Source organism: Azolla caroliniana, unplaced genomic scaffold (assembly GCF_043228905.1).
Source record: "Azolla caroliniana isolate FFs.n. ecotype wild unplaced genomic scaffold, voAzoCaro1.0.p SCAF_9, whole genome shotgun sequence".
Lineage (NCBI taxonomy): Eukaryota > Viridiplantae > Streptophyta > Polypodiopsida > Salviniales > Salviniaceae > Azolla > Azolla caroliniana.
The window spans coordinates 6,911,329-6,927,711 of NW_028230444.1; the positions used below are offsets into that span (position 1 = coordinate 6,911,329).

The following is a 16,383-nucleotide window of genomic DNA, read 5'->3' on the forward strand; positions in this document are numbered from 1 at the left end:
AGGCAATCTCAACCCCAAGATATTTGAAACTCTACAATTTGACGTGGCCCATTATTGTGATATAATGCATGGTTAATCCTTATTTTGATTATTAATGAGTGTAACCATGTATTGGAAATGTTGTCACTCAAATTACTATGCATACAAAATGATTCCAATATATTCTAAAGCTGTTACACATCTTCTACAGTACTTGCAAAAAGCACCACATCATTTGCATATAACAAAGATAGTAACTACATTCGTAATGGTAACTTCTTCATTGCCTTAATGTTTTAAAACTCGTTGACCATTTATTCCAATTCATCAATGCATAAATCAAAGAGAGTGGGTGGAAGTGGCCTCCTTGTTTAATCTGAATGGTGCTAGTGAAAAGATATGAAATTCCATCTCCCAAACACATTGCATATCACCCTCTCACAATTTTGAGACTTTGCAAGAATATATTCATCAAGTATCTTCACTTCTTCAATTTGTTTCTAAAGATGTTCACGGGACACTATATCAAAAGCTTTCCTATACTATGCAAATCAATGATATGCAAACCTTTCAAAAGAATAATTTCCATTAATGGTCGAAGATTGACAAGGCGATCAATGATATTGTAGTGTTTTCGAAAATGAGTTTGTCCTTAGCCATGTTTCACTTCAGACATGAAACACCCAAGTATCAACCCATTCTTAACCCAAAGATGGTCATTGTAGTGGGTTCAAAAATAGTTGATACTCCTTACCCTTTTGAAATAATGATATGTAGGAGGATGAGATGTTGTACCCAAATAGAGTTGAGTATAAATAATCTACGGATAAATCTACTCTATTATTTAGATATAAAGTGAATTTGTGTTTGCCCCTTCTTGTTATGTACTTAATGCACCTTTGAGTCCAAAAATCATTTACTTGTGATCAAATAGTGAATTCAATGATGGAATGTTTCTTGCATTGGTTCTTTTGGACAAAAAACTAGAAATTGTTTATAAAACTCTAGGATTCCTTGTAGAATATAGTTCAAGAAACTGTTTGATGTATGGCACTAGGTAGTTGTCACAAATTGTAGCATCATTTATTCTTTGAAAATGTACACACATCTCGGTAAACTATGCCAACATTGAACATCTTCATCTTATCTCTAACTTGTGGTGTGTAGAGAGGCTTCAAACATTAGGTGTCTGATCGGTTTAACATAAACACAAATAGGGATAATATACATTACTACTTCTAGCAACATACCGTTCGTGTCTACATAATTCTAAGAGAATAGTTCCTTGAACTCTCAAAGGAGCGTAATTAATGTGTCTATATTTTTTTCTGATTTCTTTGACCTGTGTAGGACAATCAAATGTTATTCGTGGCCATGTGGGTGGGGTGGAGGTATGTAACATTGTGTGGATGTTATTTGTATGGTATAAAGTGCTCAAGAACGTCAATGTCTTCGGTGCTTGTGATTGGTTCTTCCTCTTTTCATTTACTTTTTTCCTTGCGACTATTTGGTTGTGCTTTCAAGCATCCTTACAACATAGATGTAATATGTTTTAAGGGCAAGGTCATCTTTACTCTTGACTAAGCTTGGATGTGACTATGGAACAACTCACACCTTCTTCATGCCATTGTCATTATAACACTAAATGGCTACAGAATACATCCTATTCACCATCGAAAGTGCATGTATCACCATTGATTGTGTTGTCATTCCTAGCAAGGTGCATGGTTATGTTTTCTATTGTATTGACGTTAATAATTGTGGATGTAATGAAAGGGCACCTCATCCTTTGATTCCCCATTACCTCACATCTTGGACTTTTTTTAATTGGTAAGGTGTAGGATCACCCCCCAGGTGTAGGATCACCCCCCTCCCCTCCAATATGAGGCAAGTTGGTGAACTCATTCTTGTGTTGATTAAAGGGGATTGGAAAGTTGAAGAAGTTTCCTAAACGTACATGGTGGGGACTTTGGATAATTGCCTAGTTAGCTTGGCCAAAGCGCCCTATAGGAGCCATCCAACAATTATCTAGGTAATGCATGACAAAAGCATGACACCACTTACAATATTCCATTTGCCTCTGGTGAAGCTAAGGATACTCAGTGATATGTGGGGTCCTTGACAAGTTGAACATCAAACATTGTCAAACACGATGAATCCTATACGTTTCTTAACGTTCCTTGATTGTGCTTCAAGAAGAGGTGCTACCAATCATCATCTTCTTTGAGATGTGAGAACTATGGTGGGCAAAAAAAAACTTCCATACCCGTAGTTTGGTCACATGCTTGTGTGAATGACTTACACTTCTCAATAATGAGAAGTTATGTACCATTTGATCAACAAATCACCTCCTATGAAAATATCCATCATCTCCCTTGCCTACTTATTGAATGAGAAAATAGGTCAATAGGGTTCCATTTGATTCCTTGTAGAAAACATTCATTAACAGACCCTCCTTTACAAAGTTAAAATTGTTAAAATTTTCTTTGAGGATGTGTGACAATATTTCCTCACTTGGTCATAAAGGGTTAGCCTACAAACCACTACTCTTGTTACATTAGAGATAGTTCATAGGTCTAAATCATTTGTTTGAACTTTTCGACCCAATCATGTGTTTCCTTGTATGAACTTTGAAGTATTTAAAAACCACACCTTGGCATAATTTCTCCATGTCCAAGGTTTGAATGGGGTACACCAAATTAGAATATATTAATAAGGTTAGAAATAGCACACCTACAATTTGCACTTTTATAGGTATACATTGATCCAATGGTGTAGATTGCACATGAATCCGGAAGCATACTCTATTTTGTACATTGCATAGATCACTTTGGGTTTCCTATTGTGGATTAGTTCTATGATGAGATTCCACTCCTTCATGAATTCATTAGTGAGTTTGATCCTATGTGATTGACCCTCAAATACTTCGCAATAATCATGGGGATCAATTGCATGATTGTTGTACTTTTGACCACCATCAATAAGAGATTGTAAAGAATATGGTAGATTCCTTAAATCACTTGTATTTGCAATATTTTTCATGATTGCTCTCATAAATATTGTGATTAGTGTAATTGAAAACAAAAACTAAATAAAAAACAAAAACAAAAACAAAAGATAGGTAAGACAGACAATGGCAAAAATGCAAAATCTAAATGAATTAAAAGGTGATTAGCATTTAATAGCCATGTAAAAAATAAATGATCAAACAAAAGTCATAGATGAACATTGGTTTGGAAATAAACTAGAGTTTGACGAATAGAAACTCTACAATTTAACCTCTCGCTAGTGTTGTTGAGTAATCTTTAGTCTTCTCTTTCTTGCTATTCATTACTATATGATGACTAAGTTGTTCCCGTGAGAGGTTATAAAAAGCTTTGAGTGACAACCTTCTCTTTAGAAATGGTGCCAAATTAGATTTTCCAAGTCACATTGAGTAGCTTTGAGAACACATATATGAATCTTGGTTAGAGTTGTACTTTCACAATGAGGTAATGTGCGAGATCTAACACTTTTCAACCCTCTCATTAGTGACATAGGTAGGTTCTCAATCACTTCTAAGCGACTACAATTCAATTAAACGCTCAAGATGAACCCCGCTCCACTAAGTTAGTGATTAAGTTAATAAAATGTAAACAAGTTAACTAAGCAAGACATATACTTAAGAACAAGCACACGTCCATTAATCAAGGAAATTAAGGTAATATAAAAGATTGGTGCAAGGCTTAGAGTGAACAACTTAGCACTAATCCTTTAAGAGAGAGAAAAGAACTATGGAAGGCTCAAATCATTGTCCTTATCATCTCTATCATGATCATGATCGTGATAATCATTATCATTATCCCCATCCATATCTCCATCTTTACCATCATCGTTGTCATTGTATTCATCACGATGTAACATGCCATCTCTCTTGGTCCATGATCCCGTGGTTCCACTCCCTAGTGTACATGCACACACATATAAATGCAATGATGTGTCTCATCTACATCTCTTCCCCTTGATCCACTCCCTAGTGTACATGCGCACACATACAAATGCAATGATGTGTCTCATCTACATCTCTTCCCCTTGAACTAATAATGCTTAAAACTTTTCAAGGGAGAGTGAAAGATTTCTTATGTGAGTGGTTAGTCTTGGAAGGAAGCCATTACACTTCACATGCTATCATGGATTCATTTCTATGCTAGCTTAACATCCATCTTTAATATCCTTGTGATAAAGGAAACTATTTGCCTTCCCATCTTGTGTCAATCTAATGAAGGTCTTACTCTCCAACATTAATGGTAAGAGTTTCACTTTGATGTTCACTTGTTGATGTTATTGCTCCTAACTGAGCAATGGCAGATCTTGGTTAACCATGTCTTCCTCACTCTACCACATTCACCACCAATGTTGACCCTAGCCATGCATGACTTATGTCAAACTTGTAAAATGTGGTCATTATTCTCGTCGAATGTTTAGAAGGATCGCTATGTAGCAAAGCCATATAAGTTGTGAGAACTTTAGCAGAAAAAATGTTAGGATATATGTACGAAATAATCTTCGTTTAATTACTTGGTTGGTTCTTATATGGAAATCTATCCATTTCACTTGTGTAGCTAGACTATTTCTAGTGTTTGTAGTAACATGATTGATTTGGATGTACAACAATTTGGTAGCAGAACTTGCAATATGACACTCAAGGCTTGTGATTAACAATTTATCCATGACATATGATTTCTATCAATTAGAATTCTATCACACATATAACAACTTTTCTTGAGCGTGTATGCATATACTTGAATGCTTGATGAAGGATGCAAGTCTACGTTTGATGACAATATCTTGGTTGGCTTTGATACTTTGATGCCTACAAAATTGATGAAAATGAATCATGACTTTGTCACGACATATACTTTTGATAAATATCTTAATTGGTTCAACACTTTCGAGCTGACAACTCGATTGAAAATCGATATTGACTTGTTAATTGTTTATCATACCATTTTCATAAATTTTATACATGTTCCTACTACTAGCAAAGAAGCGTGTGGTATGAAAATTGCTCGTGTTGGGTGTGTGAATGCCTATGGTGTCGGTCACACCCATAATGGTCATTAGTTTTGGTTTATTTTAGATCAAACGGAATTGGTCCACGAGAGTAGCAATGGGACATAAAATAAACCACATTGTGAACGCATGCGCACAAGCATCCAAGCTAGATTAGGGGTTAGATTATTCATCGCAAATTCTCTTGGATATTAAATTTGTATTACATAAATTTACTATGATTTTTGTCAGAACTTCGAGAACATGTTAATAAAGTGAACATACGTGCAAACTTGAGACTAAATTGAGGGAGTCCCCACCTTTGCTTTCTTACTTTTAAATACATGATTGAAAAAACAATGGGGGAGTAGATCATACATCAATGGGGCAATTGTTTATCGTAAAGGAGTTTTATGTCGTAACGTACACACACATACATAAAGATCTATCTTGTGTACTTCGAGAGTTATGGTTCAAGGTCTAATTTGTAAAAGTCAAATTTATTGTAATTCCCAAAATGTTTTAAAGTCAACAATGGTGGTGAAAGTAAATTCCACCTATTGGTTGCACTTTGACAACTATTTTGATTATGTTTATGTTATAGAGATTTAGAATGATGTTGGATGGGGTGAGAAACCATATTGTGTGTACGTGTACATATGTATATGTTGAAGCTAGATTGGAAATTTAGGTGTTTCGATTATTCATTGTAAGTTTCCAACGAGGAGATATCTCTTGTATGCAATTATATTGTAACTATTAGTAATTAGTATTAGTATAGAGTCATAGACATACATGTAACATAGACTCTAAATTAATTGAGAACATGACAAACGTACAAAGCTCAGGACAATCACCCATCATCATAGATGGGACTCAAGAATTAATTTGGAGTCGATGTTGGGCTACTTATGGAAAGAAGTTTTATTTACTTGACACGTGTGATTTGAACATTTTGATTTCCAATATCGCATGGATGTGTTGTATACTCTAAATGAGTTCTACACGTTAAAATGTTCTGAAATTCAAGGACTAAATCACAAAACTCAAAGAATCTTGGAAAATATAACCATGAAGTACTTACTGCGTTGTAGCAGGGAAAAAACACTTGGTTGATCAAGTATATTGAAAGAATAAGTATTAATGAGCTAGAACTCAAGGCTCAAGGACTAAATCACAAAACTCAAAGAATCCTAAAAAATGTAACCATGAAGTACTTACTACTTTGTAGCAGGGTAAAAACACTTGGTTCATCAAGTACATTGAACGAATAAGTAGTAATGAACTAGAACTCAAGGTGCAAACCAAGTCGAAGAAGTATTGACATTAAATTTTCATTTTCTGATCAGGTGGGCAAAGATCTAAAAGTTGATAAAGTTAACAAGGACGTCGAAAGAATAAATATTAACAAACTAGAACTCAAAGTGCAAATGTCTGTATTAGAATTTCATTCTACAATTTTGGACAAAAGTCTAAAAGTTGATAAAAGTAAATGTAGATGTGTATGGAGAAGGCTAAACTTGTCTTGCCCCTTTCTATTTAATTATAGACAAATCTATGGGAGAGCCCCATGACTATCTCTTCGAGGATGTTATAATCGAAGACACCAATGTCTGTCGCTTGTCAAAATCAACATTAGGGTTGTTAGATCACACCATGTCCTCTGTTGAAATAGTACATTGGAGATGTTGGATCTCCATGTCTTGTCATGATGGTCCTACTTGTACATTGATTGAGAGAAAAACTTACTTCATTTTGCACATGTAATATTATAAGAAATTAAACTTGAGAAGTATCTTCACAATAATTACTTTGTTCAAAAAATATGAGTAATAACCTTTTTATTATCGTAAATTGCTTATATGGACTAGTATCCTAGGATAAATTAATCTTCACAACACAATGAATCTTTTTTATTGCTTCTCCATAATTCACTAATGGCCACTAGAGAAATTGTGCAGCATTAGCAATCCAAGAAAACCCTTAAAACGATTGTAAAGATGATGCAAATGGATAAGTAACGATATTATACAGGATGAAGCAATTAGAGAAATCATACATGTAAACAATGTAATTAAAATCCTATAAACCTTTATCATGATGAAACGTTAGATCTTATATGCATATTGAGCTTTAGTGGTGCCTATTAGTATAGAGAATAACAATTGGAGCATATATCTCCTAGGTTTTACTTTTTGAAGAAGATTGAAAGCACGCTTTTGAAAATTCCGCCAAGATACATTCACCCTACAACATGTACACACACAATTCAATGGTTACCTTTATATACCGTACTTGTAAAGATGCAAAACATGTGTGCATATACACTCACAGATCCAAGCAAATATACCAATCTATTATATTATAATTCGTTTTACTATATTTACATATCTAGAACCTGGATGCATGAGGTTGGCCTCCTAGAGAGCTCCAACTATTGGTCACACTTGTGCACCCCCCATGGGAGATAGTTGAGGGGTAAGGGATTACAAACATAGGTTTGGGGTTGGTAAATTTTCACTCATTATTTCTACGAATTTCCATGCCTAGTTTATGAGACCGAAATCAATTCCAAAGTACAAAAGAGATGCTTATGATTACCATTCTCATATTTAATTCTCAAGCCTATCGTGTTGTCATTAAAATTTCCATAGGTCTCTAGTACCTTGCACCATAGGTAGTAGGTACCCTTCCAAGTTTCCAAAACCATTGGATTGATTTGGTCACTATATTACATATGCAACATTGTGCAATATTAGAGAGTTTATAAATTGCTAGACTTGTAGATTGAGCACATACCTAGGTCATGTAGTACTTTCCTTTTGCAGGGTAGGTGGTACTTCTCTTTTCATCAAAACAATAATTCAATTGTTACAAAATAAATAGGAGAACATTTGATGTAGTATGCATATTCAAGTACCTCTAAGTAGTACAACTACTATCACTATTTACAAATGCTAGTTTGGTCCAAAACCTTTTTGGTAGTTATACATACATACTAGTGCTATCAAGCTGTAGGCTTGGACGTGGAATTGTTGATAGTGGAAAGATACACCATTGTTATCATGTGTCGTCACATGTTTATTCAAGATAGTTGTTGAATCATGAATGACATCTTTTCTCAGTTCAACCACTACATATGTATATGTAATGTATGTCTTCATATACACTAATTTTATGATAATTAAATTTGTTTAGACCGTCAAACATTAGTGTTAAAAAGAAACATAGTTCGACCACTAAATACATGTAATCTATGCCTTCATGTACACCAATTTTATGATAATTAAATTTGTTTAGACCGTCAAACATTAGTGTTAAAAAGAAACATAGTTCGACCACTAAATACATGTAATCTATGCCTTCATGTACACCAATTTTATGATAATTAAATTTGTTTCGAACTTCAAACATCGATGTTAGAAAAAAGAAACATTACAAAATGTAGGCAAATAAGCTTATACGAAGAATGTGTCAACCTATATGATTACTTTAAACAAAAACCTATGAGTGTGACAATGGTCTCTAGCACAAATAGTTGAGTTTATAGGCTCATTCTCATGAAAAAATTACTTTCTTTCTTTGCTTTGAGCCTCAAGTTTATGAGGATGACAATAGTCTCTAGCATATAAAGTAGAGGCTTGTAAGGCTCATTCCCATGAACATATTACCTTTTTAGTGTGCCTTGAGTCTATAAATAACTGTATGATATTGAATAATTGCACATGGAGTGATATTGCTTCACCTAACATGGATACATGTATCCATGTCATTATGCTTTCTACATAGCTTCAAAAGACATGTAGGTGCTAACTTATGGTTAGTAATGAGCACACATAGTAACCATTTGTGTCTGCATGGATAGTTCAACATGTTACTAGCTTATCAATCACACAAATAAGTCACCATAGATACAAAACCATTAAGTGGCAAACTTCATATAGAAAATGAATCTCTTTTGGGCCCTAAGGATAGAAAGTGATGGCTTCACATAATATTGAAACAAAATATTGATTAAATTGTTGCTTGTTGTGATCTACACATTGAAAGGAAATAGAATATATTATTTCCCAAGTTTTACTGAAGGATCAAGATACCCCAACGAGGAAGCATCTATAAATCAATGTAATGGATACTCAATATGTATAATGGCATAAAGAAGGAAAGAAATCATATGCATGCATGCATGCATACATACATACATACATACATACATACATACATACATACATACATACATACATACATACATACATACATACATACATACATACATACATACATACATACATACATACATACATACATAGTTATACATTTATATATTCCAAACCCTAAATTTGAGAATTGAGCTGAACTCTAGCAATCCCAACTTGAAAGAAAATTGAGAAGTTCTGAGTTTTTTAGGGTACTATGATAAAACAAAACTTGTATAACAAAGTAAATATTTTGTAATTGTTGGTCACATGCGTTGCATCATGAGATGTATAATATAGACGTGATAGATTGACATGTGTGATAAGGATGCATGAAAGAGCATTGCAAGTTATAGATTAAAATGGTAAGAGAATTGTATAATATGTACATGGCTATGTTTCGGCATCATAAAAAAGTACTAACACAAGGTTACTTGATGTCTAAGAGGCCAAACTTGAGCATCCATGATTAAGAGAATGTCAAGTTATTTTAAGGTGATCTATTTGGATAGTTTGTTGAATTAAATACGCAGAGTTTTAACTAGATAAGAACATGCACAAATCATATAAAAAACAATACTATTGCTAGCTACTTGACTCTCTTGTTGTTATGAGCATTGGTAATTGAATCTAGATTGTGGGTACAAACATCCTCAGCTTTCATTGAAAGAAAGTAATGATGTAAGAAGTGACATGTTTTGTAAGGTATGCAACCTTGACTCTTCAAGTTAGCCCAAAAAAGGGCATGACAATTAAAAAGTGATGCAAGTAAGAATGTCAAAAGGATGTTGAATAATTGATCAAGGAAGGAATTGTCTTGTGATGTGTCTATGCCGGGGGTGGGGGCAAGGTGTGATACAAATAGAGATAGACACAAATGGGGCTATGTTGTGAATACAAGTGGGGACACGGGGACCATGGTTTGAATACAAATGGAGATAAAGATAAGGTGGCACACAAGGTTGGGGTTTGTGTGAATACATGGGGACACATGGGGCCTACGATGTGAATAATTGGAGACACATGGAGGAGCTAGGGTGTGAACATATGGCAAAGACAAAAGAAATACATGGAGGTGGGATTTGTGTGGAGGGTTGTTGGTCATGGGATCAACCAAATTCACCTTTTTGAGTTTTTTGAAGATTAGAGTTTGACTAAAGAAATTCTCCTTAAGGAATCATTGGAAAAATTAATGAGGGTTTGAGGGAAGTTTTAAAAGGTACGCGCTTTTGCTTGCTTGCTAAGATGTCACTATGGTTCATTGGTAATATATATGTAACACATAAATACACACATTCTCTCTCTCTCTGGGTGTGTGTGTGTCTCCATTGATAAGCCATCTATCAATCAATCGATCAATCAATCTATTCATCTATCTATAATCAAGCTAGTCATCTTTTTCTACATATAGCTTGATAACTCCTTTCTCTAGACTCATTATCCCAAAGTGTAGTGGCACCTATATTTGCCTTCTTTCTTAAGCTTTCCGCAGTTACTTGAATATAGTCTCTCTCTAAGACAGACAAAAACACACTTACTATAACAAACTCATCTTTCAATCTTCTTCCAATAATTCCTGGTTAATTTGGATTCTAACTTCTTTATATCTTGTATCTTAATATAAGTGTCTTATATTTAATCATAGGTTTTCTCTTAGGCATTAATATCCGTTTTCAACTATATATTAGCCATGAATCTTAACCCTGCTCGTCCTTATCCATTAATGTTCCTATTTCTATATTACATTAACCTAAGCATTTTGGTATTTGAGATTCTTCCAATGGTCAAGAGTACTAATGCAAAATTGTATCGGAATGAAGAAGGTATTAACCTTAAGAGATTGATAATGAACCAATTTTGATAATATTGTGTACATTACATTGTATACAAACGAAATGTCTATTGATGTACACCACAATTTAGTATGCATGATGTCTATAGGTTACTATAAAATCTCTCCCCCCCCCCCCCCCCCCCCCCCAATTCCCCTTTTCCTTTACTTAACATTTATTAGCAATATTACACCCATCCCACAAAGTTAAGCACAAAGGAAAGTTATAATTTTAGCTTCGTGATAATTTGACAATTTCATAACTTGTAAACCTATCCGATGATGCGTGCGTTGTGTTTCTTTCAGGCTACTTGAAATACTATAGATGTTTTTAAAACAAACATATCTCAATATTAACTTTATTAATTTATTGTATGTGCCACAAACTTATACCTACAAAGCCTATGATGCTAGGGCCATTTTGTTCACAGACATGCTCCAAGTTACTCAAGTGACTCCCTTGTATATTTTAATGAAAGAGAGGCACAATGATACATGTAAATCAATGACAATGCATTAATATCTATGTCTAGACATTTGGTTATATAAGGTGCATAATTTACATGATACTATATTATATAATAAACCTGAGTAGATCTATATGTATATGACATTAATGCACTGAATATTGGTCAAACCCAACTTATCTATGATATTCTCATACATCCATGGTTATAAGTTATAACTTATGCATATTGTTTCTCCACATTGTCATCTTTCATATTTTCATGCTTTGACAATTAGAACCATTATGATTACATAATCCAAAAAGAAACAAGTTTCAACTACAAAATATAACAAACGATTCTAATTAGATTTTAGATGGTTGTTCAAGAAATTCCATCTAATTTTTGATAAATAAAAAAATAGTTATCTAGAGCTATTGGATATTAAAATAATTGGCAATTGTACTTATGATTTCTCAATATTTCATTCATAGGCATCATGAGGACATCAAGTTACATTACTTCTGAAGACATAACACAAGAGTCCAATGTCGATGACAAGGTATGTCTATAGCAACAAGAATAAGATGCACGAGTTAATGAACTCGTTTAACATGAGGAGAAAGCAACTTTTACACATCTTCTAGAAAACTAGATGTAACCTAAGTTTGTCACCAAAGACCTTTCTTCGTTTAAGTTTCATGTATTACAAGGGAATATTATCATTCTTGTGGTGCTCTAATGATACTAACTTCTTTTTTTTTCTATTACCTTAGGCTCAATATTCAAGTATAACTCTTCAACGTAAACAAGGAGGATCATTTCTCCTTAATCCTCACAATTACTTTCTCAAATCTCTATCGTGTGCAAATAATGGAACTGGCAAACTTCTTAAAAGACTATTGCGGAGGTTTCTGATCATCAATAGTGAATATACTGATCATGCACAAGGGCATCAGAGGATATTGAGAAGCCAGAAAAACATGCTAGAAAAGGCAACAGAACAAGGTCGAAAGGTTCTAAATATTAGCCACAAGGATAGAAATACAAACCTCTATCAAACTCGTCAATATAAGTGGAGGATTGCACACGATAATGGCATATCAAGTAATGTTAATTTCAATGCGGATTATAGTAGCCCCAAAACCCATCCCCCAAAGAACAACTAGTGTGTAAATATATGTATACATATAGAAGAGTGTGAACTAATTAATCCCTCTCGAAAAGTGAAACAACGTATATTCACATATTTTTAATATGAACATTTGAACATAGGTTTCTTGTTCAAACACAAAATCGGTATCCAACATCTACCAATTTATATAAATTCATATTGAGTTATCAAAGCAATTTTTACTATTAATTTCATAATACTTAAATTTAGTTTTAGTTCTTATAATGATCGCAAGATGGGGACAACATTGTAACATGGTAATGATTAAGTTACATCATTACAAGGAACCATTGGTTCCCAACTACTGAGTGATATATTGATGGTAATTATCCAAATAACTTATAAGACTATCTCTACGTTTCCTTTTGTTAAGAAGAATCGAATATAAACATTGCATATTATATTTTAACTAGATCTATTGTACAAATGGTGGAAATTGCATCATGAAACCTCCTAGGATTTCCTCTCTCAATTAGGAAGGTTGGTATAATATGATGCTTTTGGGTCCTCATTCCTAGGCATGTTAGGTATGTTTGGATGTTGGATACTAGAAATCCCTTCATCCCTCAAGGTTTTGATGCTTCCTTTGTTCACAATTAACTTGAGCGAGATACCTATAACTTCCAATCCTAAACATGGAGGGTGGATTATTAAGGCATATGTACACAATGGTAAAAAATAAAATGTCTTAATGTAACGCGAAATTTGTTAGGATTGTTATGACACTTGTTAAAATCATATGGCTTGCTATTTTAAGGCTTTGATGTTCCTTGACATATGACCTTCATTCACAATGTGGACTACTTTATTGTGCCAAATTGATCCTCTTATTATTGGAGTTCAATCTCATGTACAACAACATGTGTATGGTAATGCAATGACATTACAATAATACTTGATGGGAATAAAAGGGCCTTTAGCCATATATTAAAAACTAGATAGATGGACAAATCAAAACAAAATAGAGACAAGAGAAACATTGGTCAAAACAAACATCAAAAGTGGCAACGAAGTGTAATCTTATATTCACAATTACAATTGTATAATACACGAATTGTACAATTCCCCCTCCAAACCCTAGATTACCTATTTATGTAGATAGGGTGGAAGGTTCACATTAGGTTGGGGAAGTTGGTTAGAAACTCATATTGCATGTACTCAAAATTGTTTAATGCTTCTTCTAGGAGGATCCAAAACTAGACTTCACCTTGGTCTTCGAGAGTGCGCCCAAAAGAAACTACTCTCGGAACATTGTTGAGGGTGTCATAAACCTGTATAATCAATTTGAAATGCTCTCTATGATTGTAGGTACATCGAATTTTGTAAATCGAGAGATTAACTTACGAATCTAGGCACTTTTGGTTGTAGCCATTTATTATTAATTAGGTAACTATGGGTTAATTAGTGTCTAATTATGTGAGTAGTTAATCACGTATGTGATTAAGCAACGGAAGACTATGTGATGTGTGTGTGTGTGTGTGTGAAAGAGGAAGTTGAATGAGAGATAGAGAGGAAATACACTTATGAACAATAAGAGAAAATTGGGGAATGATTAACAAAAGTGTAGCTTAAAGAACTCTTACTTATATTAAAAAGCATCAAGTTACAAAAATGCCTATAATGAGGTATATATACATCTCATGTGCAAGGGTGCACATGTGAGGAGAGAATATAGGTACAAGGGTGAAAGTCCTATATTAAATGAACTTGGTAGTGAGGGATCTAGAATGTATCCCACTTAAGTTCAAAGTACAAAATCCTATTTAAGGCTGTTGAGAATCGAACTCAACTTCCCATAGGAATAGGTTCACACTAGCCCATGGACATACTAGGCTAGTTTTGTAAATAGCAGAAAGGGCGCTTGCCCTAGCTTAGTTGGTATATAAACCAACTCATTGTAACTTAGTGAGTGTTGGAAGTCTTATGTAATATATAGTTTGATTATCTCTGTCTTAAGCTCTCTCTCTCTCTCTCTCTCTCTCTCTCTCTCTCTCATCTGTTGACACACACACATGTCGAATACAAATGTATAATGGACGTATTCACACTATCCTCTTAGAGAGCCCAAGTTCGGGCTATTTCTGTAAATAACATAAAGGGCAGTTGCCCTAAGTGAGTCACTATATAAAGTGACCTTGTAACCTTTTGTAAAGGTTGGTTGTTCATTGTTGTAACGGTTGCCCTTTTATGAATATAGACATATTCTTTGTGCCTCTCTCTCTCTCTCTCTCTCTCTCTCTCTCTCAATCTACGTATTCTGTTCTTCCTTCTCTCATACGCAGGTAATTTATTCCTCATCGATTCAGAATGTTGTGATCTCTTCCGCACTGACGGCCTTGTCCATTTCCTACATTTGGTATCAGAGCTTGGATGTCCTTCATCCCGCTGCCGGCCGCCATTCGAATCTTTGGATCACAACATTCTATTTTTTTTTGTTTTGTATTTGAAGAAACAGAGAAGAAGAAAAACGAGGCTTGCATCTCATCGCGTTAGATCATCTTTGCTTGGAGTAAGCCAGCTGGCTGTACTCTGTTCCTCGTGATCATAACCGCTCGAGGTGAAATCCCCTTGTGCAACATTGACACGATCGTGCTCCACTCGGTTAAACGGCATCCGAACAGGTCACCGAACGCTGCTCGCCGCCCGTTGTAACCACTCGGTGCAGATCGGTCTCAAGATAACAACCCCAATTCGTGCTTCATCCGGCTGATCGACATTCGGGAGGATCAATTGGATCTGTCTCTCTTGTCGCTGCAGTCACCCGAAGTAGAATCGGTCCAGACAATCGGTTTCAATAATCGGTATTTGGCATATATATTCGGAAGCGATCCGGGCTCACTCCGACTCGACAACATTCGGGAAGACCAGTCGGCTCTGTCCCTCAAGTTACCGGAGTCAATTCGAGCAAGTTCAACAATACATATATTCGAAACCGACTTGGGTTCAAATCCGACTAGAATGATACCGGGTGAGCCGACCGGCTGCACTCCAACAAGGTTCGTAGTCAACTCTGAACCGAGCTTCATCAACCGAAACCGAATCTGATGGCATCAACATCCGGCTCATCGGAAATGAGTCTAAGGAGGTTCGACAGTTCGAACTTCAATTTTTGGAAGGAGCAAATGCAGGACTATCTTATAGTCAAGGGTCAGATCGATCCGATTGAGAATGAAACTGCTCCAAAAATATACAAGGCAAATGAGTGGCAGAAGCTGGATAGAATCGTCCGCGCCACGATTCGGATGCACCTGTCGGAGTCAGTGTACTTCACAGTGCAATCGTGCACGATAGCTTTCGAACTTTGGAAGAAGCTGTTGGAAACCTACGAAAAGAAGGTCGCCTCAACGAAGATGTCTTTGATCCGGCGTCTCTACAACTTGAGGATGAAAGACTCCGATTCGGTTCAGACACACCTTAACGAGTACGAAAGTTTGAGCTCCCAAATCTCGCCACAGGGGACGACAATCGAGGATGAACTCAGAGCAATGATACTCATGAGCAGTCTCCCCTCCTCTTGGGAAACCTTCGTTACAACTGTGTGCAACGCTTCTACGACTGCCATCAAGTACTCCGAAGTCACAAGTGCAATCCTGACTGAAGCAGCTCGGAGAAAGTCTTTCACCAAAGACTCGGCAGAAGAAGCCTATGTAGTACAAGGTTCGACCGACCGATCGAACAACTGGGGAAGAAGTTCTTCCCGACCGCCGACAAATCAGCGAAGCCGCA

The 16,383-nt window shown here is 35.4% G+C and overlaps 1 protein-coding gene across 1 annotated transcript; it reads left to right on the forward strand.

Annotated features, from left to right (window-relative positions):
* Positions 1–10,486: 10,486 nt before the first annotated feature.
* On the forward strand, positions 10,487–12,848 carry LOC147860063 (uncharacterized). Its single transcript, XM_087324702.1, has 3 exons — positions 10,487–11,029; positions 11,978–12,045; positions 12,260–12,848. Exons 1-3 carry the CDS (start codon positions 10,897–10,899, stop codon positions 12,650–12,652), a joined length of 594 nt encoding a protein of 197 aa, XP_087180828.1. The 5' UTR covers positions 10,487–10,896; the 3' UTR covers positions 12,653–12,848.
* Positions 12,849–16,383: the final 3,535 nt, after the last annotated feature.